The sequence below is a fragment of the Coregonus clupeaformis genome, chromosome 3, assembly GCF_020615455.1.
Source record: "Coregonus clupeaformis isolate EN_2021a chromosome 3, ASM2061545v1, whole genome shotgun sequence".
NCBI lineage: Eukaryota > Metazoa > Chordata > Actinopteri > Salmoniformes > Salmonidae > Coregonus > Coregonus clupeaformis.
This window is the reverse complement of record NC_059194.1, coordinates 25,193,451-25,220,879: the sequence shown is the minus strand read 5'-3', so window position 1 is coordinate 25,220,879 and position 27,429 is coordinate 25,193,451. Positions and strand designations below refer to the sequence as shown.

The 27,429-nt window shown below is 42.8% G+C and overlaps 2 protein-coding genes across 2 annotated transcripts; both read right to left on the bottom strand.

The window, feature by feature from the left end:
- Positions 1–1,714: 1,714 nt before the first annotated feature.
- On the bottom strand, positions 1,715–17,450 carry LOC121542765 (sestrin-3). Its single transcript, XM_041852300.2, has 9 exons — positions 17,209–17,450; positions 9,006–9,206; positions 6,842–7,024; positions 5,856–6,101; positions 5,610–5,724; positions 5,147–5,271; positions 4,763–4,929; positions 4,365–4,509; positions 1,715–4,160 (listed from the first exon to the last, which is right to left on the bottom strand). The coding sequence occupies exons 1-9, from the start codon at positions 17,272–17,274 to the stop codon at positions 4,071–4,073; spliced, it is 1,338 nt and encodes a 445-aa protein (XP_041708234.1). The 5' UTR covers positions 17,275–17,450; the 3' UTR covers positions 1,715–4,070.
- An 8,126-nt stretch (positions 17,451–25,576) lies between these two features.
- Positions 25,577–27,378, bottom strand: c3hxorf65 (chromosome 3 CXorf65 homolog). The gene is made up of 5 exons (XM_041857751.1): positions 27,084–27,378; positions 26,884–26,970; positions 26,168–26,290; positions 25,968–26,036; positions 25,577–25,831 (listed from the first exon to the last, which is right to left on the bottom strand). Exons 1-5 carry the CDS (start codon positions 27,106–27,108, stop codon positions 25,632–25,634), a joined length of 504 nt encoding a protein of 167 aa, XP_041713685.1. The 5' UTR covers positions 27,109–27,378; the 3' UTR covers positions 25,577–25,631.
- Positions 27,379–27,429: the final 51 nt, after the last annotated feature.

The window sequence follows — 27,429 nt, the reverse complement described above, 5'->3', positions numbered from 1 at the left end:
TTGAAGAAACTTTAAAAGTTCTTAAAATGTTCCGTATTGACTGACCTTCATGTCTTAAAGTAATGATTCTCTTTGCTTATTTGAGCTGTTCTTGCCATAATATGGACTTGGTCTTTTACCAAATAGGGCTATCTTCTGTATACCACTCCTACCTTGTCACAACACAACTGATTGGTTCAAACGCATTAAGAAGGAAAGAAATTCCACAAATTAACTTTTAAAAATAAAATAAAAATACATTGGTCATTTAGCAGACGCGCTTATCCAGAGCGACTTACAGGAGCAATTAGGGTTAAGTGCCTTGCTCAAGGGCACATCGACAGATTTTTTACCTAGTCGGCTCGGGGATTAGAACCAGCGACCTTTCGGTTACTGGCACAACGCTCTTAACCACTAAGCTACCTGCCGCCCTTAGTCACACCTGTTAATTTAAATGCATTCCAGGTGACTACCTCATGAAGCTGGTTGAGAGAATGCCAAGAGTGTGCAAAGCTGTCATCAAGGAAAGGGTAGCTACTTTGAAGAATCTCAAATATAAAATACACTAATCAAAATGTAACACTTTTTTGGTTACTACATGATTCCATGTGTTATTTCATAGTTTTGATGTCTTCACTATTATTATACAATGTAGAAAATAGTAAAAAATAAAGAAAAACCCTGTAATGAGTAGGTGTGTCCAAACTTTTGACTGGTACTGTATTTTAAATGAAATTGAAGCAACCCTAAATGATCTCACTAACACTTCTGTGCCAACTGTTAGCAATATGCATGAGCACCACTGCTTGGTTGTTCCATATTACACAACAGCATGATAGGTTAAATGTGGATTTCTCAGTAAAGCGATCACAAGGGTGAGGGATCAGAAGGGAACTTGGCCTACGGTCAGGGATCTGTGATGAGTTGATTTCAGACATGCTCAAATCACCCTGCCATCTGTCTTCTGTCTCAGATGGATCCAGGCTGTAAAAATGCTTCAATGATATACAGTGAGTATACAAAACATTAAAACATCTGCTCTTTCCATGACATAGACTGACCAGGTGAAAGCTATGATCCCTTATTGACGTCACTTGTTAAATCCACTTCAATCAGTGTAGATGAAGGGGAAGAGACAGGTTAAAGGATTTTTAAGCCTTGAGACAATTGAGACATGGATTGTGTATGTGTGCCATTCAGAGGGTGAATGGGCAAGACAAAATATTTAAGTGCCTTTGAACAGGGCATGGCAGTAGGTGCCAGGCGCACCAGTTTGTGTCAAGAACTGCAACGCTGTTGGGTTTTTCACGGTCAACAGTTTCCCGAGTGTATCAAGAATGGTCCAACACCCAAAGGACATCTTGACAACTGTGGGAAGCATTGGCGTCAACGTGGGCCAGCATCCCTGTGGAACGCTTTCGACACCATGTAGAGTCCATGCCCTGACGAATTGAGGCTGTTCTGATGGCCAGGGGCAGGGGGGGTGCAACTCAATATTAGGAATGTGTTCCTAATGTTTGGTATACTCAGTGTATAGTATGTTTCTGAATTGCACGTTTTCCAATAGTACTGTGAATGGTTTGACTAAACTGGTTTGCTTGAGATACCGATGTAGTTGTCGTGTCCCTCAGTTGTACGCACTGACAAGTGGATTTGGAATTGACTACAGCATATGGCAAATGTGAAAGCACAATTAGGCAACCACAGTAAATAAATAAAGAGTGGAAACACTCACTTGATAGAACATCTTTATAGAAAAATTAAGTCTTCACATTTCCCCAAAAACATATTTTTTGCTTTTTTCACTTACGTTTTACATTTTTTAAATATTTTTTTTATTGTCCATTCATTTACGTGGTAAATATTGAACAACTGTAACATCCAACTTTGTGTCAGTGGCTCTATCGTTTCGTTCCTTGGCCAGGTGGTCAGAAGCTTCAGACAGGAACACAAACGCTTTCGCTCCTGCATTTGGAGCCATAACGATGTCATAGAGGTGTTGAGAAGGAGCCAATGAGGACTGTAGTACTCTAAGTAGAGTAACCGTGTCCATGTGTCCAGTGGTGATGGCACTGGGCGTTCTATATGGGCCACAGAACACTGTTCCTGAGGATCCAAAGGGGCAGTCTGCTCTAACGAGGCCTACACTCAGCCCAGAGAAAACTAGCCTGTCCACTCAAGCACCAGTCCAGTTTGGCCTAAAGGCACCTCCGTTAAAAAGCGCTTCTTTTGCTTCTATTGATATGCACTTTCTTTTTTCTTCATTTCTCTCTCTCCTGTCGTTTCAAACGGTCGAGCACATTAACAGGGTCATCAACCTCACTGCCGCTGAAATATTCAGGGTGCAGCACATCCGGCAGGATATAGCAGCGAACCCAGCAACTTAACAAAGGGCTCAACAATCATAGTACTGTAATGCAAAGTTTACAAAAAGTGTAAAAAATAAACTAAAAACAAGAGCGAGAAAGAAAAAACAAAAAATGAAGGATATAATAAAATAAAATAAAAATAAAAATATAGTTTGCAGTACCCACGTTCTTCTGCTCTGCAAATTGTACCATGCATCAGCATCTTTATTTTAGGTCATAAAGCTCACCAAATAAATAATTGAAAGACAGACCTACTTTTCACATGCACAAGATCATACACAGAGCACCGATGACTTATGATCCTTAGTCTACATCTTTTGTAGCATAGTAGATAGAATATGCTTAACAGCAATTCAAACCCAGTGCAGGTCACTTTTGGGGACTTTTATGTTGCAAAATTCCAGTTCAGAGTGCTGCTGACCTTCAATGCAGTTTTAGGGACGTTGAGGTTTCCTAGAAATGGAAATTCCTTCATTTGATCTATGCCAGAGCACATCAATATAAAAACAGACAGTTATATGGCTGTGCGTCACTCTACAAAACATGACTTTGGCCACCCCTGTGTGTATTAAAGTTAAAATGTGTTTTTAAATTGTCGTAGCGATTTCAGATTTATCTAAGATACTGAAGTGAGTTGTGACCTCCTTCAGGTCAGGTCAGATCTGGGGCCATGACCTCTGTTAGGACCCTGTGTAGCCCTGCACTACTCCACCTACACAAGAACACTCTGGGGTAAACGGGGTGACTGTAGGAATGGAGATCAGGTGATCTGAATACAGAGGGACCCAAGAAGCAGCCTCAGGATCCTTTCTATCAGACGCCATAGAGTGGAAAGGAAAGACTCAGAACAACTTCGGTCTCCATCTCTACCACTGAGCTACCTTGTTTTATTTAATAAATATATAAAGTGCTTTTAAAATAAACTATAGTTGTGTGATATCGTCTTGCAGTGTTTTGGTTTTGTTCTTGACCTTTCAGTACTAACGCAAAACGTTAAGAGAGCTACGATGAACAACTGTCCATCACCATCACCAACTACCTACAACAACACTGACAGGGACTGTAACAAGACAAATTATGGCAATATCTCCAAAACATTCGCTCAATCCAATAAGAAAGGATAAAAAAATTGGTTTTGAACAAATGCAAAGTTGAAAAGACGAAACTAATCACAAACCAAGAAATAGGGTATTGTGTTGGCCATGGGTACGTACATCTCTGCTACACTGCAGAACCAACCGTCTGCTTTCATCACAGTCATCAGAATTGAGACAAACAATTCATTAATACAAATGAAAATAATTAATATCTATTGTAATAATAGTAATATAATTGCACATTAACCATCAACAGCAGAGACATTTTATAAGAGGAAAATACATTAAATTAAAAGTGGACAGACCACCCTTGCAGAGTGGAAAATGAGCAGGCAGAGCGAGGGGAAGAGAGGAATTACATTGCGTGTTTTGACTTTGGAAAACAGCTTTCCACTGCAGTGCGCATGCCACAAAAAGAGCTTCAATGATTGCATTATACTATTTTTTCTCCCGTTTTTAACTGAGAAATAGGACAGATAGTCGCACTGTTCTTCTTGCTCATAATTACCAGCCTCTTCCCCATATCCCTGCTTGCTGTAAGGGGGTTCCCACCCTGCGGCCTTCTAGCTTGGTCTTTCTGCGCCGTTGGCCATTCATTTTGTGCCTCTCCCTCCCACCAACTGACCTAAGCTATCATGTACTGGGTGATGGCTCTCAGAGCATACAGAAGCTCAGCCTGTAACCGAGCCTCCATTATCAGCAAGTTCACATGGATCTAAGAGAAGAGAAAAATGAGAGGATCGTATCAGAGTGAGCAAGAGATGGAATGTGGTTGAGGGTGAAACAGAACACAAATTACCACTTTGCATCCCATTTGATCATCTTCAGCACATTACTTGGACAAAACTATTATGGTCCAGTACATTTAGTTCAGCTGTATATGGATGCAGGGTGTATTGGTATGGGGCGACATGCGTACCCTCTCAGAAGGTTTGAGTGGTGCCCAGGGCAGAGGACACAGCGGGGTCTTGGTGGCGTCAGGGTAGCAGGCTACAGACTTGATATAAAGCTTCAGCTCCCTCTCCAGCAACTGGTTTACCTCCCCATAGTCATAATCGTCGTACCTGCAGACACACACCACAAGTGTCACATGTCATGCAAACATGAACGCAATCCAAGCGGGGCCCTTGCAGCGAATCACAAGCATTGAATCATAGGCCTAACCTGGCTGCAATGCAAGCGATCATGATAGCATCTCACTTTACAAGAACTCTAACTATGTACCCAGTGTTCATTTGCCTGACGTGTGCTTGTTCCTGTGTATGTATAGGTGTGTGTGTGTGTGTGTGTGCGTGCAGACTAGTAGCATGTCCTCACCTAATTCCCAACATGCAGTGGATGTAGTTCCAGATGGCTCTCTTCAGGTCAGGCCCGTGGGACGAGGGGAGGGCGGTGACGCTGCGGAAACGGTCGTCCAGCAGGTGCCCGATGTCTGAGTACAGCCGGTTGACCAGGGAGAAGCCGTGGTCCTCCCAGGAGTAGTCCTGTCCAGACACACCACACACACACACACAGTCAAACAAACCTGAAATACTCACATGGTTTCTGTAACACCTCAGCTAACTATAGACCCAGACATATGTTACAGTATATGCTACTGAAATTCTACGAAAGCTGATTTATTACTTTACTGACATGGACACCTGTCGCCTCCTAGCAGGGTTTCACATATTCCAACATGTATGTAAGCCATGTCCTTACCTGCACCCGGAATACTTGGAAGTGGTCTTCCTCTTTCCGGGCAAACTCCTGGTAGCCGAACTCGGGGTCTGTTATGAAACGAGAGGGGTCTGCTGAGTAGATAATCTCCTCCTCATCTTTCCCATCTGAGAGGAAACAGTGAGAGAGGGTAAATAAATATAGTTGATCCGTCACGCAACGTTCACACCAGTGGAGGCTGGTGGGAGGATCTATAGGAGGACAGGCTCATTGTAAAGGCTGGAATGGAATGAATGGAACGGAGTCAAACGTGGTTTCCATATTTTTAATACCGTTCAATTCATTCCATTCCAGCCATTACAATGAGCCTGTTCTCCTATAGCTCCTCCCACCAGCCTCCACTGGTTCACACACGATGATAAGTTTAGCCCTTGCCGCTTCACAATGTCGGGTGTGAATGTGAAAGTGAGCGGGGACAGCTGTGTGTGTGTGTGTGTGTGTGTACCTGTGTGCTGGAGTGTCTGGGTGTGTAGGACACACTCCCCCCTCCTCTCTTTCTCCTCCTGGGACTTCTGGATCCTCTCTTTCAGACACACCATCTCACAACTGGAGTCCAGAGACTGCCAAGACAGATACCATGATAAAAGACGTGAAGTTGAACAACATGCAACTTCGGTAGTCTTTCAGGCAACAACCTGTTGTGGAATAGTTCGGATGTCATATTCAGTCTGATACAGCACACAACCCTTACCCGTCGTCGTGTGGTGTGTTCTGAGGGTGTGGTGAGAGGCGGAGGCGCACTGACATTGCCGTTGGCAGCGTCACAGAGGCAGTAGCCCGGGGGGGTGCCGTTGGGGGCTCTGGGGAGGGGGACGGGGTCGGCGTCGGTGCCCGAGCCAAACACAAAGCTAGAGAGGGAGTGGCAGTGGGCCAGGAGCACCACAGCCTGAACCAGCTCAGCCAGAGACCAGCACTGCTCCCCTGTCTTCAGCAACGCCTGGTGGGGGAAGGACACAGCAGAGAGTGGGCCTCACGGTGGAGATTAGACAGGCCTGGAGAACTCTACTGATCAGGGATATGACACTCTAAACCAGGGGTTCCCAAACTTTTTCACTCAGGTCCCCCTTCTAACATTGGGGTTGGGGAACATCCCGCGCCCCCCTCCCCACCACGTCTATTTCTATGGGCACAAGCACTGTTCATGAAACAAACTGTTCACACCCCTCTTTTGATGGAGAGAAAAATTTTCAGGTTTAAAGTACATTTCCTGTAATTATACACATTTTGTCATGGGGTGCAGAGAAAATGTTGCCGTTTTAAAGCTAATTTTCTTGCAACTCTATACATTTGGCCATATCTAATGTGTATTCATGTGATATTACAACAAAATCTATGGGCTAAAAAACCTTGCTAAAAAACATTAGCTGACATGGGCTAGTTGATATGGACATTTCTGACAAGTTATAAATAGCTCTCTAAGGTCCGCAATGACTAACATGACAAGAGGAATACTGATGAGGCACTACTCAATTTTGAAATTTCCCCTTGTGCATTCTACCATTACAACTTTAAGGAGTAAGTCGAAAGCTAGACTGAGTTCCTTAAAAAAAAGAGGAAACCACTGCTCTAATCCACAAAGATAAGAATCAATCAACATCCAAAACATCATTACTTTGGCATATTAGATCTTTTTTATAAGAGCCCATAACTTTTTCAAGGAGCTGGTTCTTGTGGTACCTGTATGTGTGAGCGGGCGGTGAGCCAGGGTTGGTGGGCCAGAACCTTGTTGAGTTGGTCAAGGTGTTGTAGGCGAGGGGGGACGGCCTTCAGCCCCTGTAGCCACAGCGGGTCCCCCCCCACCCTGAGGAACTGGGCCGAGTGCAGAGACACCAGGTAGCCACAGTGATGCTGCGCTGCAGCCTGGGAGAGATGGAGGGAGGGACAGAGAGACACTTCAATACAAGTACATCTACAGCAAGAACAGGGTTGTCTCCAGGATGTTGACCACGTTTGTGTCATTGTGCGTGGGTGGGTTGTGGTGAGTTTGCGTCTGTGTAAATGTGTTTGACTGTTTATGTACAGTACCAGTCAAAAGTTTTAGAACACCTACTCATTCAAGGGTTTTTCTTTATTTTGACAATTTTCTACATTGTAGAATAATAGTGAAGACATCAAAACTATGAAAGAACACATATGGAATCATGAGTAACCAAAAAAAGTTACTTTTTTGTATAGATTTTAGATTCTTCAAAGTAGCCACCATTTGCCTTGATAACAGCTTTGCACACTCTTGGCATTCTCTCAACCAACTTCACCTGGAATGCTTTTCCAACAATCTTGAAGGAGTTCCCACATATGTCGAGCACTTGTTGGCTGCTTTTCCTTCACTCTGCGGTCCAACTCATCCCAAACCATCTCAATTGGGTTGAGGTCGGGTGATTGTGGAGGCCAGGTCATGTGATGCAGTACTCCATCACTCTCCTTCTTGGTCAAATAGCCCTTACACAGCCTGGAGGTGTGTTGGGTCATTGTCCTGTTGAAAAACAAATGATAGTCCCACTAAGCACAAACCAGATGGGATGGCGTATCGCTGCAGAATGCTGTGGTAGCCATGCTGGTTAAGTGTGCCTTGAATTCTAATTAAATCACTGACAGAGTCACCAGCAAAGCTCCCCAACACAATCACACCTCCTCCTCCATGCTTCACGGTGGGAACCACATATGCAGAGATCATCCGTTCACCTACTCTGCGTCTCACAAAGACACGGCGGTTGGAACCAAAAATCTAAAATTTGGACTCATCAGGCCAAAGGACAGATTTCCACTGGTCTAATGTCCATTGCTTGTGTTTCTTGGCCCAAGCAAGTCTCTTCTTATTATTGGTGTCCTTTAGTAGTGGTTTCTTTGCAGCAATTCGACCATGAAGGCCTGTAGCTCAGTTGGTAGAGCATGGCGCTTGCAACACCAGGGTTGTGGGTTCGATTCCCACAGGGGGCCAGTATGAAAAATGTATGCACTCACTAACTGTAAGTCGCTCTGGATAAGAGCGTCTGCTAAAATGACTAAAATGTAAATGTGATTCACGCAGTCTCCTCTGAACAGTTGATGTTGTGAAGCATTTATTTGGGCTGCAATCTGAGGCTGGTAACTCTAATTAACTTATCCTCTGCAGCAGAGGTAACTCTGGGTCTTCCTTTCCTGTGGCGGTCCTCATGAGAGCCAGTTTTATCATAGCACTTGATGGTTTTTGCGACTGCACTTGAAGAAACGTTCAAAGTTCTTGACATTTCCCAGATTGACTGTCCTTCCTGTCTTAAAGTAATGATGGACTGTCGTTTCTCTTTGCTTATTTTAGCTGTTCTTGCCATAATATGGACTTGGTCTTTTACCAAATAGGGCTATCTTCTGTATACCACCCCTACCTTGTCAAAACACAACTGAATGGCTCAAACGCATTAAGGAAATTCCACAAATTAACTTTTAACAAGGCACACCTGTTAATTGAAATGCAATCCAGGTGACTACCTCATGAAGCTGGTTGAGAGAATGCCAAGAGTGTGCAAAGCTGTCATCAAGGCAAAGGGTGGCTACTTTGAAGAATATGAAATATAAAATATATTTTCATTTGTTTAACACTTTTTTGGTTACTACATGATTCCATATGTGTTATTTTATAGTTTTGATGTCTTCACTATTATTCTACAATGTAGAAAATAGTAAAAAATAAAGAAAAACCATTGAATGAGTAGGTGTGTCCACATTTTTGACTGGTACGGTACATGAAAGTGGTGTCAGTGTATGCAACTGTGCGTGGGGTGATTGGTGCAAATACCAGACGCATTTCTGTGCATCATGCAGTGTGTGTGTGTGTGTGTGCGCAGTGTGTGTCCAGTGGCCTCACCATGATGGCGATATAGTGGCGGTACTGCAGGGGCAGGGGGCCGTCCATGTGGAGGATGTAGTGCTGGGTGCGGAGGAAGCTCTCCAGGTACTGGGGGTGAGAGGCCATCTGCTGGGACACGGTGTCCACACACCCCCTGCTGGCCAGAGCCTTCATACACCGCAGCGACACCCGCTCCTTCTCAGCGTTCACCTTCATCACCTGGACAGGACCAGAGGAAGAGGAGGGTGAGACAGGTGGCAGAGACAATGTCACTGACAATGCACACAGCAACTAGGTCTATGCTACGATTCATCCTTGCCAGTTTAAAATCTACGTTTTTTAACAAAATGGGTAATAAAATAATTGCCAGATTTTCCACAAGCCTATTTTAGAGAGGTTTGCTTATGTGGCAGGCAGGCTGACAGATAGCCTCTGTTTTGATGGTCCCTGTGGTGTCAGCCTACAGTGAGATCAGCATGTGAATTGCAGGCAGGTCAGGACTGTGGATTATGAACTTTGAATCAACCTTCGATAGGAGCCTTCTTATAACCGCAGCAGAGATATTGTACCACTAGACATTCCTCACAATATTCCCCTGCAAAACACAAACAAACAAGGCCGCTCTGCACACTTTTCAGGCAGAGACAGACTTGCTCGTAAAGAAAAGAGCTCAGCATCCCACACAGTCACAGTACCAGGTGAGTATCAACCAAAAGACAAACAGATCAAAAGTCATAGGAGGATGCAATGAGACTACAGTGAATTAAGAGTGATACCCTGAATAATGCCAGAACTGCTCAAAGTCCTCCATTTTTAAAATTAGTTGAGAAGAGCAGAGAAAAGCAGAGGAACTTGGGTGTATGGGGGATTGTAAGGCTGGAACTGAATGAGGCCTCATTGAGGGAAGAACCACAGCAATGAAGGAGGAAAGTCAAAAACGACAGAGAGAGACTGGCTGGGGAGGAGAGCCACTGGCCAATAGAAACATGGACTCAGAGAGAGAGACTGGCTGGGGAGGAGGAGAGCCACTGGCCAATAGAAACATGGACTCATAGAGAGAGACTGGCTGGGGAGGAGGAGAGCCACTGGCCAATAGAAACATGGACTCAGAGAGAGAGACTGGCTGGGGAGGAGGAGAGCCACTGGCCAATAGAAACATGGACTCATAGAGAGAGACTGGCTGGGGAGGAGGAGAGCCACTGGCCAATAGAAACATGGACTCATAGAGAGAGACTGGCTGGGGAGGAGGAGAGCCACTGGCCAATAGAAACATGGACTCATAGAGAGAGACTGGCTGGGGAGGAGGAGAGCCACTGGCCAATAGAAACATGGACTCATAGAGAGAGACTGGCTGGGGAGGAGGAGAGCCACTGGCCAATAGAAACATGGACTCAGAGAGAGAGACTGGCTGGGGAGGAGGAGAGCCACTGGCCAATAGAAACATGGACTCATAGAGAGAGACTGGCTGGGGAGGAGGAGAGCCACTGGCCAATAGAAACATGGACTCATAGAGAGAGACTGGCTGGGGAGGAGGAGAGCCACTGGCCAATAGAAACATGGACTCAGAGAGAGAGACTGGCTGGGGAGGAGGAGAGCCACTGGCCAATAGAAACATGGACTCATAGAGAGAGACTGGCTGGGGAGGAGGAGAGCCACTGGCCAATAGAAACATGGACTCAGAGAGAGAGACTGGCTGGGGAGGAGGAGAGCCACTGGCCAATAGAAACATGGACTCAGAGAGAGAGACTGGTCATAGAGGCTAAAATACATTTAATACCTCTCATACAACTGCTTCTAGGAAAAGGTGTTGGCACCGGGCCGGAAATGTTGGCACCAGTGCGTGAAATGTGAGAGGGCAGCTTACCTAGGGGCCAAGTGGCTAAGCAGCTTCTGCTGGCAGAGCCTGGTGTTCTCAGTAACCCACCACTGTGGAGAGTTATGTCTCCCCTCATACCAAAGGTATATCTATATCAGCTAAATATTGGTGGGTGGCAGCGATGGTGATTGGCGATGGTCGTTATGTAGTTCCAACACCTCACGTAATAGCTCCTTGGCATTTAGCCCCATGTTAGCATATCTCACTGGCTCATAAAAACGCTTCACTTCATGCCTTACCCAGCAGGTGGCGCTGCTCTTCCTCCAACATTAGGTACAAAGACTTTCCAATATTAAATGAATACACTTTATTTATTTATTTTTATTTTTTGCAGACGCTCTTATCCAGAGCAACTAGGGTTAAGTGCCTTGCTCAAGGGCACATCGACAGATTTTTCACCTAGTCGGCTCGGGGATTAGAACCAGCAACCTTTCGTTTACTGCCACAACGCTCTTAACCACTCAGCTACTTGCCGCCCCTACATCTCCTCCAATATTTTGCTGGATGTCAAGAAGGGGAACAGGATAGGCCTAGGGGGTTTAAACACTCAGCTGACATCCCCATGGCATTCATTATTAAATGTGGCATTCCATTTCTATGGCCTTCAAGTATACAAGTCCTCGTTCACGATGACCTTAGTCCTTTTTATCACCATGTAACAGCTATTGACTGCAATGTGTCAATCTCACGGTAGCCCTAGATAGAGCGTGCATGGTAAGGATGTGTGGAGGCCTTTGAAGAGAGAACAAATGTAAGCGGTTCAGTGACAGAGAGCATAGCAAACAGGAGAGAAAGATCTGACATGCAGACTTGGATCCTGACCTACTTGCCTACTTTCAAGGAACATGGGAGCTCAACTCTATGACATGGGCCTCGCCTGTCTAATATCAATGTCTTTGGCACTGGCGTCTGTCACTCACACAATGTCAACCCTACACGTATGCCCCCACAACTCTGTGCCTGCATGGCTGCTGATTTGTGGCCCCACGTTCCATATCAGTGTTCTGTCTGGCTTCAACAAACAAGCCTCAGAGAGCAATAAAAGTCCCACTCTTTAGGAGCTCAGTCTAACCAAGTCTCCATGGGTGTTTTGAGGTACTTTCTGAGAATCAAGTTCTATACAAGTGAATGAAACACTTGAATTTACATTTCAGTGAGGGGGGGGAATCATGTCAGGGCTCTGTCAGGCTTTAAAGTCTGTCTCATAAACATCCTGCTGAGGCGCTGTGGCCATGACACCACATTATTAATGTGTGTTATTAATATGTCAGACCGATGCGTTGAAGCTGGAATGACAACAATCCAGACCAGTCAGCCAAATGGAACCCCATTCCCAACCAGGATGCTACGAGCCTCAGAGTCCATGTCCCACTCCCCCTGTAAATATATCACAGTTCAGCAGGGCCCGATAACCAAGCATGATTAAAAACAGCCTCCCAGAGTTGCAGTAAAGACAAATGCGTTCAGCACCTCTCAACAGGCCAGTCACCATTTACCTGATAGCTCTGTAGGTCAACAGAATCAAGCATGCTAGCAGATACCATAGACTTCCAGTCATTGTGCTAACGCTAGTTAACACTGGCTTGCAAAACTACCTTTAACTTCCTTCATACTGGACACCGAGACATAAAAATGGTATCCACGACTTAATCTGACTCTGGAGAAGTAGATAAAGGGCCTCATTGCCAAAATCCAGAAGTATCCCTTTAAGTTACAGTATGAGAGAACCTGTATGGAAGGTGTCACTGGCAAACATACAGGCATGGTGAGTGACCTGCTTCAGAAGACATGGAACTAGTCATTCTGTTCACCATTGTTGGAATTCTGCAATCGTTCACTAATAATTCAAACCAGACAAGAAAATCTCAGACACTTTAAACTATCACAACGGCATACATTTTCTATATGGTACAATCACTCTACTCAGATCTCTTGGCATGCTCTAATAGGGAAATTCATCTCCAACATGTTCCATTATAGAAAGTAGTCTAGTCAAACTAAAACAGGAACCAACATCCTTTCATCAGTCCCAGGGAAGAAATGACACATTAATGAGTCGCACATCAATTCTGCTGACTCTTAACACATTTGTATTTATGTATGTATAGCCCAACTAACAAGTGGCACAAAATAAAAATACGTAGCTAATGTACAACTACACTAAACAAAAATATAAACGCAACATGTAAAAGAGCTGGTCCCATGTTTCATGAATTGAAATAAAAGATCCCACGCCAGCCCAGGACCTCTACATCCATTTTCTTCACCTGCGGGATCGTCAGTTTGGCTGGGCCTTGCTCCCCAGTGGGTAGGCCTTGCTCTCAAGTGGGTGGACCTATGGCCTCCCAGGGCCACCCATGGCTGCGCCCCTACCCAGTCATGTGAAATCCATTTAATAGGGCCTATTAAATGGGCCTATTAATAGGGCCTATTTATTTATTTAAATTGACTGATTTCCTTATATGAACTGTAACTCAAACTCTTTGAAATTGTTGCGTTTATATTTTTGTTCAGTATAAATGAGTAAAAAATGATGAAATCAACTGAAAGGCCCTCTAGGCGCAAGTCAACTGCTATAGGCTAATCAAGGGAATTAACACATAGGCCTATATAGACTTGCCATATTGATTGCAACAGCATATAATATCAAAGTGTAAAGGCAGAGACTAATAACATGCACGGGGATGACTGAGTGTTTCATAGAGCAGACTGCTGTATTGTATTAAGTGGGGAAGGTTGAGAGGCTGTAATTCAGCTGAAAGCCTTTCAATAAAGTATTGTCCTGACGAAGGCCTCTAACTCCCTGGGTCTCTGCAGAGGTTAACACGATTTGAAATGCAAAAATTTACCACATCATCCATCCTGACCCTGGTCCCTGCTGCAGAGGGAAACGCATTTGTTTATTGATCGGAGAACATCACAAGGTAGAAACGAGATGCAAAGGATAGTGGCAGTGGTGAGGGGAGGGAAAGAGGGGTGGAAGAAACAAACAAAGACATGGGAAAAGGGGATGGGAAACAGGTGATTATAAACTGGGTGGTTCGAGCCCTGAATGCTGATTGGCTGACAGCCGTGGTATTTCAGACCGTATACCACGGGTATGACAAAACATTTATTTTTACTGCTCTAATTACGTTGGTAACCAGTTTATAATAGCAGTAAGGCACCTCTGGGGTTTGTGGTATATGGCCAATATACCACGGCTAAGGGCTGTATCCAGGCACTGCGATGCGTCGTGCATAAGAACATCCCTTAGCCGTGGAATATTGGCCATATACCACATCCCTTTGTGCCTTATTGCTTAAATAGACAATGGCCTATAAATTGTGGAGTATGAAATAAAAAATGGGAAGTATGCGGAGATGACCAAGGAAAAGAGAACAAAGAGTAGAAAAATAATGCAAGTAATGGTTCAAAGGGTAAATGTGACAGCGGGAGGGAGCGGATGAGGTAGTACAAGGGGCTGCAGGGGAGGGGGTTAGCTGCAGATGGAGGAGGAGATAGATGGATATTCTATTTGCATTCCAAGTGAGCCTGAAGGTGTCTGTCCTTGTCATGCGCTGCTCTGCTAGTGTCGAGTCCAGGCTGCCTGCCTTTAACACACTCGTCCCTCTTCACCGGAAACACAAATGGTGAGCTCTGTTTTTGGCTCTGCAAACTGAACCGAGGGAGGTGTGCAAAACAGCCAGCTGCAGCCCACAGGAGGAGGGGGAGGGGTGAGCTGGGCAGGACAGTAGCCAAAGAAGACCCACAAACATACCAGGCTACAAATGGAGAGACACAGGCAAACATACATGTATAACACACAACAAAAAAACTGAAAAAATATCACAGGCAGGTAGAACCAGATTATATGGTGACATGAGACAGACAGCTGAGCATAGACAGGAAACACAAGTCCTAATGCACACAAGGTATTTCAGAATTCAGGTTACTTTATTTGCTTGATCTAGTCCTCTTTTGTAACCTGGTTAGTTACATTCATACCCCCCACACACACTTTTCAACCCTCTCTCTGCCTCTTTTTCAAACAAGAAGCATGCCTAATATGCTGACAAAACACACATGAAACATTCATGGACATTCAGATAGCTAGCTGTTGCTAGCTAGCTTGTCCTGGGAGATAAACATTGGGTTGTTATTTTACCCGTCATGCACATGGTCATACAAAATCGTGTTTCTCTACTCTGACATTTAATCCACAGATAAAAAGTGAAACCTAGCTAGTTTTAGCTATCTTTAATCTCTCCTCCTCTGTCTTTCAAGCATCCAGGTGGGTTTGTATCTTCCTGATACCCAATAAGGAGGGGACTTGCAGTGCTTGGCGTGTATCAAATAGAACCAAGTTATATTTTAGCACTTGGCTACGCAGACGCGATCGAGCAGTGTGGGTGAAATGATTGAATAATGTGTGTACATTTATTTTGCAACGCTCACACACACACACAACGTGGCCGGTGGGGTTTGTATGTAAGAATGACCAATTCATATCAATGCCAGCAGATAAGACTGTTTTTAACACCTGACATTTATCTGTGGCACTTTTATTGACTGGATATAAGGTAGTAAGGGGAGAAACATAGTCTAGGAGGTGGCCCTACTTTGGGCCAGTGTGCACACTTTATGGCCAGCTTATTTATTATGTTTTTGGTTCTGCACAAAGAACACCCAAAAGCATGATGCAACAATATGCCTGTTGTTTTCTCACCAGAGCTGCAACAAATGTCCAAATGGTAAACCTCAGATAGGATCTTGTTTATTCAAATGAAAAATATACATCCCATGCTTCTGTCTAGTCAAATCTGCAAATGGGTAGGTAGGCTATTCATCACATTTTTGTGTATGACAGGTTTGGTGCAGGAGGTAAATGTGGCACATCTGACATATACATGGCATTGAAGAAAGCCTAGGTCTAAACCCCTATATGCAAGTGTAGGTACAGGTCAAATATAATTTTACATCAAATATTAAGGAATGCATGTCACAGCACATTCCTCTCTTGTTCAAGCTACTTCTGAATGTTGAATCGCAGTAAACAAGTTCTCCTATCCGCAATGCCCCCTATCGGCTGTACATGGAAAAACAGCACAGAAAAGAGAAAAACAACTTTGATTGGCAGTGCACCCAGCATCACTGCACACAAATAATTCAAAATCTTAGTGAAAAAAGACACACAAAACAAATATATTTACCAAACGTTTGACATTATGACAGAGGACAATGCATTAGGCCGATTGAAACAGAAGAATAAAACTGCTCCTTGAATTCTGATTGTCAACGACGGCCTTTGTTCGTTAGCAAACCAACTAGATTCTTTGCAACTCACACCAGACTGCCAAAATTATGGAATAACATTGCATTAGCAGACACTTTTTTTCTGCACGTGCAAATCTCTACAAATGATGTCATTATCGCATTCTCCCACAAAAAGAGTAGGCGGCTGATAGCCATCAAACCTAGACTGCAAATATAGCTACAATCATAATGCAAAGACATCACGAAGAAAAGTATTGCCTAGTTTGCAGATTAACAGATTAGTTTTTACTATCCAGTTAACGTTAGCTAGTTGTCAATCCATTATGGCAACATTCTAGGACTAGGTGACCACTCGATCCTTTTAGTTTAGTTGAATAGATATGTCTAAACCATTTTTCAACAACAGCAAATGTTCATTCATTGACTGTGACTGACAAAGCAAAATTCTTGACAGCTTGTTATCTTCCCCTCAAGAAGTCCCCTAGCCAGCTAGCTATCTCAATTAAATGACAATCTATAATGACTATTGGCATTGCATTGTTGGTACTTTGGCTAGTTAACGTGATTTACCTAGCTATTTCAGAGATGAGAAACAATAGTTAGCTAGCTGGACATTGCTTTGGCCAGTTGGCTCAAAAGAACCGTTAGTTAGCTAGCTAAACTAGCTAGCTAACTTAATAGCCACCTGTTAGTTAGCTGCTCACCTGCCCCTTGTCAACTCCTGTCATCTAACGCTAGCTAGCTAGTCATCAAATCAGTTGTCTGAGTTAGCAAGGCAGTTAGCTAGTTAGTTAGCCATTTTATGTCGACAAACTAGCTAGTAGGACATTAAAACAATTAGTTAGCTAGCTAAAGCAAAAGTTTCTCGATACAAAAAAATCCAACCTCATCAAGGAATATGAAGTAGCGTTAACGTTAGTTCTGGAGCTAACTCTAGCTAACAGTTTCGTGAGAGACAAAACTGCCACAAGTTTTTCAGGGCAAAATGAATGAACGACACAGTCGATGGAACTTTATTAGTAGCCAGTTAACGTTAATCATAAATTGGAATGTTGACTGGCTTTTTAGTAGTTAAGTCAAGAAGAATACCTGGTTCTGGACGCGCTGACATTGGGTTCCGAGAGGGTAATCCATTTGTTTCATAAAGATTATCATTTTCCAACTAATTAGTGCATGGATACGGCTCTATCTCTCTTGATGTTCACCTACCCAGCTGACAAAGCAGTGTCACTACAAGTCTAGGCATTTAGCTAGAGGAGAAAAAAACTTGCCGTGCACTGACAGCTCCAGTAACAGTGTGCCCAATCAAAGCATAGAGAGGCAGTGTAAAGAGTAGGGTCCGTGCAAATGCTAAGGGCCAATCAATTTACAGAGATGGCATTTAAGGCTTCAACTCTTTCACTGAAAGGCTGATATGAAAGTAAATTACTGCTAGCTATGCTGGTGGAAAAAAACATTTGATCCATTCAACGTTGAGATCAATTTGCAGTGTGTTTTTCTTTATTATTCCACAATCCACAGAGAGGAAAGCCAGAAAACAAAATTACCTCTCACAGGGCCTACTCCAGTCCCTACTGGGTCCAAAATACATTTGTCTCATATAGGGCCCTAAATAAAAAGAAACGCAAGTGATGTATGGGTATATGCTTACCCAAGCTTGACATCAGCAGGAGTGTTTGTAGGTGGGTGTATGAGAGAGAGAGAGAGAGAGAGAGAGAGAGAGAGAGAGAGAGAGAGAGAGAGAGAGAGAGAGAGAGAGAGAGAGAGAGAGAGAGAGAGAGAGAGAGAGAGAGAGAGAGAGAGAGAGAGCAATAAATGGTGTATGTGTGATGGTGTCGAGGGACTAGATGACATTCAATATGTCCCTCCTGATACTTGATTACCAGTAATTCATCAGAAAAAACAGTGGATGTATGAAACAAAATAGAGGAACAGAAGATTGTCCTAAAAAAGGAACATATGCATGCATCAGGTAATGTCATAAGAAACGATTCCCTGAAATGTCTGAAGAAAAGGAAAGCAACCAAGTTCTAATCACCAAGTATAAACACAAGCTCTCCACTGCATCTGTAACATGTTAACTTGCCTAAGTCTGGCTTTAATTCCAGTTTTTCTACAAATTAATATGGAACTATCCAATCATAAGATACATCTCCTTCAAATGTTGATATTTGGTTGCATTGACAATCAAACACAATTGAATATCAATACATATCATTACATTTGAAATCATCCAGAGCTTGAAACCCTAGGCCTATTGAATTGTCTATTTTTAGTTGAATCCTAGTTGTTGATGACCTTGCAAATGCTATATAAGCCTGAATAGCATCATGTTAATGATATTAAAGTAAAAAAGTATGGTCACATTTCATTTGCTCTGTTAAACCTACCCTTTTGTAATGACTTTGATAGCAACAGTGAATATTTAGTTTTTAAGTGGAGAGCTCTCAACAATCATTCTCACGATAGCACATTGGTAATAGTCAGTGCCAAATATCAAAGCTGGGCTTGGTTAAAACCCTGGATGGGAGACCAAAGGGTAGCTGTAGATAGATCAACTCTCCAGTAGGAGGTGCTGCGTAGGCAATTTTTCTCCCCGATGGATATAACTGTGAAGATCTGACATTGTTTTAACGGTACAATGTCTATGTTGAAATTTGGTTACCATGATGACATAATCCTGTGGTTGAAATGTCACCCTTAAAACAACAGTTGATTACTTTTTTTCAAATCTAATGTATTTTCCATGTAGATTCCACGTCACAATACGTTGACAAATTATGTTGAAACAATGTTGATTCAGCCAGTTTGTGCCCTGTGGGATGGCTATTATTACAAAATTAAAATGGAATGGGCTCAGAGAAGTGTAAGCTGAAACATCTTTCTTCTTCACCTGTATAGTTATTCATATCTTCATCCTTACATGTTTGGCTTGGGACTTGTTTCACTTTGGTAAAACAACAAGTCAAGTCTGTAAGGGCATGTCCAGGCATGTTTGACCCACTGAGCTATATATTTTTGACCAGCCAGCCATCTAGAGAGGTAACTAATTCATTATATACAGATAACCCTTAACAACACAAAAGTGGTTAAAAAGCAGTAATAAAACACACATCTGAGATTGTTGCTTCAACTTCTAATAGGTTAATGGGTGGTATTTTATTTTATTTATTTATTGATATTAAATTATTACATAAAATCTCGCCCTTTCATAGCACTGTCAGCAGGGCCCCAGGGGGGACTCTAGCTGAGGAGTGCTCTTGCCTGTCTATATTTAGTAAGTTTGTCTCAGAGCCTGACGTGCTCTCCAACCTGGAGAAAACCAATATCTCAGAGCACCACTGGGATTATACTATTTTGGTTTTGGACAATAAATTATATCAGTCCCTTAAAGAGAGCCAATCTTTGTCAAACTAGATCAAGATTCTACTGCAGCAATGTCCTCAATCCATATAACTGAATGTGAGGCCTAGTATAAAGTAGTTGTTGTGTAAAAAAATCTATGTATATTTACTGTTCAAATAAACACATTTGAGAGAGAGGACCAATATTCTGGCATATGTCATCAGAGCCACAGAGCTAATACAGACTTGTGAAAAATATAACCCTTTTTCCCCCTGCCTCTCCAACTTGGCCAAGAAGTGGGTGGGCCCCGTCTGTAAATGCCAGGTTAAATCACAGCCATCCCATGGTTCCCTGCTACTGTGGTCTGGAAATAAACAAGTATCATTGCTCTCTCCCCAAACATGTGATATCAACTAATGACTATTGTGTTCAAATGATTATTTTATTGACCTTCTGCTCCCTTGTTGCTTTAAGCTTGGACTAACTCAGTCCACACACAGGTCTTGGCTCCCGAGTGGCGCAGCGGTCTAAGGCACTGCATCTCAGTGCTTGAGGCGTCACTACAGACCCCCTGGTTTGATTCCAGGCTGTATCACAACCGGCCGTGATTGGGAGTCCCATAGGGCGGCGCACAATTGGCCCAGCGTCGTCCGGGTTTGGCCGGTGTAGGCCGTCATTGTAAATAAGAATTTGTTCTTAACTGACTTGCCTAGTTAAATAAAGGATAAATAAAATAAATAAAAATAAATTGAATGAATAGTGCTTTTGTCCTAAACAGTAATCTGGGCAACAATCGAATATGTCCTGCTAGATTTACAATGTTTTTGCTCCCACAAGACATACACATTCCCTCCTAATTCACTACCTTCTGTAGCATTTGCTGTTGATAAAATACTATTTTTATCAACAGCAAAAAGGTGGTTATTGAGTATTTTTTTAGTTTTTTTGTTACTGCAATGTTGAAAGAAGATCTTGCAAGTACATCATTGTAGCATTTCATTGTACCTTTTACACCCTGCTGTATCCTGTGCATAAAATGAATAAACTCTGATTTATGTAAATGTAATTCTATCTAAAGATTTTACATGTGGTTTGTTTCATTGCCAAAAGTAGCTTCTCACACTCTTGGCCTCCCTCAGGAGCAATACGTCATAAGCAACAAAGCTGAGGTAGAGAAGAGAGGTGAGGTGAGAGACCTACAGGGAGTGTGAGTGTGAAAGGCGACCGTTTACTTCAAGGGAACATCCAAGGTCTGAATATTTTCCAAGTATGTCACTGCAACAAACAGTCATTAGAAATGGTAGTTAGCTCTTTGTTTGGTTTATGTTCTGGAAGGATGAGGCTACCGCATTTCACTGGACCTCTGTTTAACTTTGTTCATTAGCTGTTACATTAACCTTAATGTTAATATTCATTCTCTCATCCCCATCTGAGGGTGAAGTAGCTGAATATTCATTGAGGGAACAGATATCAATATCATCAGCGTCCGCTTGTTTTTCTAGAACATGAAGTTGACTAAGATCTTGGGCCTCATATGGGTCTATAATATCAGGAGTTATTGCCATGGACTGAGTCATCTGTTCAGGGAGTCAATCAACTACCAGTGAATGGCGAAAGGGAGATAGTACCCAATATTCACCCCCATTAATGATGACAGCTCACAATCATTGTGGCCCCAGTTCCACTGGGAGAGGGGACTGGTGTACAAGCATTCTCATTCTACAGCTGGTAAAAACACATCCAGGCACACAAAACAAGCTCAGAGCAATGACAAGTCAGCCTTGTTAGCACACCCCTTAGAGCTGGTCACTGAAATTGCACCAGCCTGAAATATTTATTTCACCTCGCACATGTAAATACCATGACATATTTCATATGACTACTTTTACCTCGCACATGTAAATACCATGACATATTTTATATGACTTTACTTTGAAATGTTTGAAAATCATTTGAATGTGCTAGATTTAATAGTTGTTATGGTTGGAGAAACTAGAGAGGAGAAAAGCTGAGCTGCTAGATTCTAACTCCTGAATACATATTAGATTAACACACAGTTATGTCCACAAAAACATCATGTGATAGCCATTTAGGCAGACACGCATGACCCATCTGAACCAGATAACTCTAATCTAAATAATCAGAATAGAGCGCAACCTTTCCACAATTGAACTGGAGGGGCAATTTCATAGGTGAAAAATTAAATGTTAGAACATTCCATGAGAGGTCAAGTCTAAATATAAAACTTCAGTTTCTTATTATGATGTGAAAGGGCTGCATAAAGCTGTCATGTGGTCTCAACGAATCTGATAGGAACCTGATCAAGCTGTTTTACAGCAAAGGGCACAGACTTATAAAACGTATTGTCATAGTTAATAACCCCATTAACCCATCTCCTAAATTCATGAAGTGATGTAAGTATTACATGGCATGCTAAATCATGATTTCATATACAATGTTCAGATTTACTACAGCAAGAATGGATATTTGCTGGATAAAAAGTGAAATAGCGTATACACTGAGTGTACAAAACATTAAGAACACCTGCTCTTTCCATGACAGACTGACCAGGTGAATCCAGGTGAAAGCTATGATCCCTTATTGATGTCACTTGTTAAATCCACTTCAAATCCGTGTAGATGAAGGGAAGGAGACAGGTTAAAGAAGGATGTTTAAGCCTTGAGACAATTGAGACATGGATTGTGTATGTGTGCCATTCAGAGGGTGAATGGGCAAGACAAAAGATTTAGTGCCTTTGAATGGAGTATGGTAGTAGGTGCCAGGCACACCGGTTTGAGTGTGTCAAGAACTACAACGATTTCATGCTCAAAAGTTTCCTGTGTGTATCAAGAATGGTCCAACACCCAAAGGACAGCCTGCCAACTTGACACAACTGTGGGATGCTTTGGAGTCAACATGGGCCACCATCCCTGTGGAACGCTTTTGACATCTTGTAGAGTCCATGCCCCGATTAATTGAGGCTGTTCTGAGGGCAAAAGGGGGTGCAACTCAATATTAGGAAGGTGTTCCCAATGTTTTTTACACTCAGTGTATATTGCTTGCTCTTGTATTTACAGTGTAGATGTTCTAGAGATTGGGTAAATCAAATCTCAATCAAAGAGAAGAATCACACAGCAAGCATTCCGAATCAGACAATGGCATGTAAAATGGATTGTTTATATTACAAACACTTTCTAAATGATGTCTAGATTCTCAATGTAACCTTTTACAAGAACAGCTCAGCTGTTTCTCTTTCTTCCCTATTTTTCCACAGTATTCAGCAAGTGGTTAGGCCATCTGCAAGACACAGCTGCATGGCCTGACACAGTGGCCCTATTCAAATACTTCTAACATGCATCCTTCTTCTTTTTCTTGAGGTAATCACTTTGGAAAGAACCGAAGAAGTACAGTACTTGTTTCAGTTTGGGGAATAAACCAGTTGAGAAAGAGGTAAGACAATGAAAACTAAACTTAAAATGGCACTTCTACACAAAATCCCAAAGGCCTTTGTTCCTCAAACATTATTGGGCCTTCCACAGACATACGCTAACAGTCAAAAGTTTGGACACACCTACTCATTCAAGGGTTTTTCTTTATTTTTACATTGTAGAATAATAGCGAAGACATCAAAACTATGAAATAACACATATGTAGTAACCAAAAAAGTGTTCAACAAATCAAAATATATTTTTGATTTTTGATTCTTCAAATAGCCACCCTTTGCCTTGATGACAGCTTTGCACACGCTTGGCATTCTCTCAACCAGCTTCATGAGGTAGTCACCTGTAATGCATTTCAATTAACAGGTGTGCCTTGTTAAAAGTTAATTTGTGGAATTTCTTTGCTTCTTAATGCATTGTGTTGTGACAAGGTAGGGGGGGGGTATACAAAAGATAGCCCTATTTGGTAAAAGACCAAGACCATATTATGGCAAGAACAGCTCAAATAAGCAAAGAGAAACGACAGTCCATCATTACTTTAAGACATGAAAGTCAGTCAATACACAACATTTCAAGAACTGAAAGTTTCTTCAAGTGCAGTCGCAAAAACCATTAAGCGCTCTCATGAAGACCGCAACAGGAATGGAAGGCCCAGAGTTACCTCTGCTGCAGAGGATAAGTTCATTAGAGTTACCAGCCTCAGAAATTGCAGCCCAAATAAATGCTCAAGTCACAAACTGTGGGACTGTGTGAATCAGGCCTTCATTGTCGAATTGCTGCAAAGAAACCACTACTAAAGGACACCAATAAGAAGAAGAGAGCTGCTTGGGCCAAGAAACACGAGCAATGGACATTAGACCAGTGGAAATGTGTCCTTTGGTCTGGAGTCCAAATTGGAGATTTTTGGTTCCAACCGCTGTGTCTTTGTGAGCACGGTGTGGGTGAACGGATGATCTCCGCATGTGTAGTTCCCACCGTAAAGCATGGAGGAGGAGGTGTTATGATGTGGGGGTGCTTTGCTGGTGACACTGCCTGTGATTTATTTAGAATTCAAGGCACACTTAACCAGCATGGCTTCCACAGCATTCTGCAGCGATACGCCATCCCATCTGTATTGTGCTTAGTGGGACTATCATTTGTTTTTCAACAGGACAATGACCGAACACACCTTCAGGCTGTGTAAGGGCTATTTTACCAAGAAGGAGAGTGATGGAGTACTGCATCAGATGACCTGGCCTCCACAATCCCCCGACCTCAACCCAGTTGAGATGGTTTGGGATGAGTCGGACGGCAGAGTGAAGGAAAAGCAGCCAACAAGTGCTCAGCATATGTGGGAACTCCTTCAAGACTGTTGGAAAAGCATTCCAGGTGAAGCTGGTTGAGAGAATACTAAGAGTGTGCAAAGCTGTCATCAAGGCAAAGGGTGGCTATTTGAAGAATTTCAAATGTAAAATATATATTGATTTGTTTAACACTTTGTTGGTTACTACATGATTCCATATGTGTTATTTCATCGTTTTGATGTCTTCACTATTATTCTACAATGTAGAAAGTAGTAAAAATAAAGAAAAACCCTTGAATGAGTAGGTCTGTCCAAACTTTTGACTGGTACTGTACATTAAGAAAATAACCCAGTGATTCTAGGAAGGGAAGTTATCTGTTATGAAAACCATCTGATCCAGGCCTGTAAATAATTTAGAAGATGGTAAACCACAAACACTGGAAGGAACCACCTGCTGACATTTCACCCACGACTTCCTGTTTCAAAGTGCCAAGCCACCCACCAGAGGTGGCTAAATAAACCTTTAGAGGAGAGAATGGCACACTGTCACACCGCTCAGTCAGTCCCTCAGGCAGCTAACACCAACATACCACCCCTAATTTAAGTTCACTCACTGGTCAAGGGAAATTCATTTCAAGATAAATGAAATTCTGATAAAGCCTCAAAAATTAAACTGTGCATGTTGAACATATTGCAAGACACATAATTATTGCAACAACACCTCAACACCTGTTGAGCAAAGCAAGATTCAAAGACACATAACAAAACTCTTACTCTTGGAAAATAAACACTGATGTCAGAGCTTCAGTCACGATTTCACACCCTTTCTAAATATACTCATCCCAATTCAGTCATTTCCATCCAATTTTCCCAACTGGTAAAGCTTGGTAACAAACAGGTATTCATACCCACCAATCACAGAAGCAGAAGGTGACATCATCTAAAACTCTCTTCCTTTCAGAGCATAAAGTGTATTAGACATGGGAGCGTAACAATTGGATAAGAGATTTCTATTTAGATCTATAGTCATAAGCTATTTAAAATACAGGCAGCGCCAAAAGTATTGGGGCAGTGACTATTTTTGTTGTTGTTTTGGCTCTGTACTACAGCACTTTGGCTTTTAAATGATATAATGACTATGAGGTTAAAGTGCAGACTGTCAGCTTTAATTTCAAACCCAGAAATGTACCCTATACAATCCAAGGTATTACAGGCTCTGGTTTGTTTTGATTGTGGTCACACAATAATCCCAGGATTGTCATGTTGATCAAGAGTTCCAAGAAGGATTCGATTTTTCAGAAACTCCCACATGCTGTTTTCGTGATGACCGTATTATTCAACCCTAATGACCATTGGCTAGCATAGACTTAGATAGACTCAGGGTCCACTTTATTATATTTCCACATTTATATGCACATAAATGATTATAAAATTGATAGGTTCTCTCAGTTCCTGCTCCTCCTGCCTCCAGTCCGGCGATTGGAGGCTTCGTCATCAGGGGTGTCCATATGTACGGCACGGCCCCGGCCCTTAGTCTGTGTGGGTTGGGTCTGAGAGGGCGCCTCTGTGGCTCTGCGGTCCTCCTGAGAGCGGAGCTGTCTGAGACGAGCCCTCTCCAGGCTGTCAGTCTGAGTCTGTAGGGTCTCTGATACACATACAAACAGGAACAACATATGTACACACGCTAAGACAGAGGGTAAACAAAAAAATCCTCCAGAATACACACATGAACTACTTTAAGTGATGCACACACATAATTAACAAGCAGAGTGTATTGTTACCTAGAAGTGCAGGGTCTGGGTTGACCACTAAGGGGGTAATGGAAACATAGGCACCATCCTTTGGATTTCCTGATAAGATAAACATATACTTCAAATCAAAGAAGAGCCATGTATAGAAACTCCTTTTTGGCTATTATGAATAGTTTCATAGAGGCCTTGTCCACTCTATTGGTTCTACTTCTATTATGTTTAGAACTCACGATTAACAATGCAGAATGTGAGGGAGCAGCGGGGAGGAAGTAGTCGGCTGGCACACTCCTGAGGCTGCTGGGACAGAAAGAGAAGCTTCAGAGCCCCACGGTCATCACACAGATCCACCAGCTCTGAAACACGTGCACACGCACACGCACACACACACATTTAAGACAAATCTATCCGTATGTAGAGAAAGAGACAAAACTGGTTGAATATATAACATAACATAAAGATGGCTGATAAGGGGGAGGGCCAGAGTGCAGGATTTACTACTGATAGCCTTGCGGTAGCCACACCCACTCATCAGCAAGCCCCATTAGACTCTGTGCTAATGAGAGTGGTAATGATAGTTTCATTAGTCGAGGAGGCTTGCTCTGGGCCTAGCGACAACACAGTGGTAAGTGTGGCAGGACCCAGCAGGTGTAAGCAGACACCCTTCGAGTTGAGCAGTGTGAAATATTTAACACCAGCCTCCGGTGAACCCCCACACGCATGTCTCTGTCCCTGACACTCACATCAGCACTCTCCCTCCACATTCCCTGCCTTAGTTACAGCAGTGACACTAAACTTAGGATAGACTCAAGACCCCCTTAGCCTGTAAGAGCAATGGCATTAGGGACCATCGGCACAGCAGCATTTCAATCAGGAAGCTGTCATCATCATTAAGGCCCTCCATCCCACCCTCCCTGATGACCCCCCCTCCCCCCCTCCGAACTCCCACCTGTCTCCGGCAGGCCCATCTTAACTCTCATGTACTGCAGCAGGAGAACCACAGGGCAGTTGGTGTTGGCCAGAAACTGCTCATTGTCTGCAAAGGGAGGAGATAGAATGAAAATAAAGAAATTGCCTGAAATACAGTTTCTAACATTGCAAACATCAAATGTGAAACTAGTGGAATGCATTTTATGACTTTGGTCTTACCTCCGTGTTTAATACAGATGAACATCACTCAGGAAGCTGAGGAACCGGAGTCCCTTGCGATAATGAGAAGCCTAAAGTGGTGAAAACTTTTTGATAAAGGTTCCATGGATTGGAATCATTGGATACATGGTTATGAAGTCATAATATTAATTGTGATTTCACAGGAGTGTTCTCTTCTTCTCTTGTTGGCTTCACAACTTTGATTCTTTGATTTTGGAGACTGCTTTCTCCATCTGTCTTAATCTCCATCTGAACAGGATGTGTTGTTTGTTTTCATGTCAGAGTGCAACCCCACTCCTGCCTATGTCAGCTTTATTACAGTGTGCTAACCAGTGTCATGAGGAGT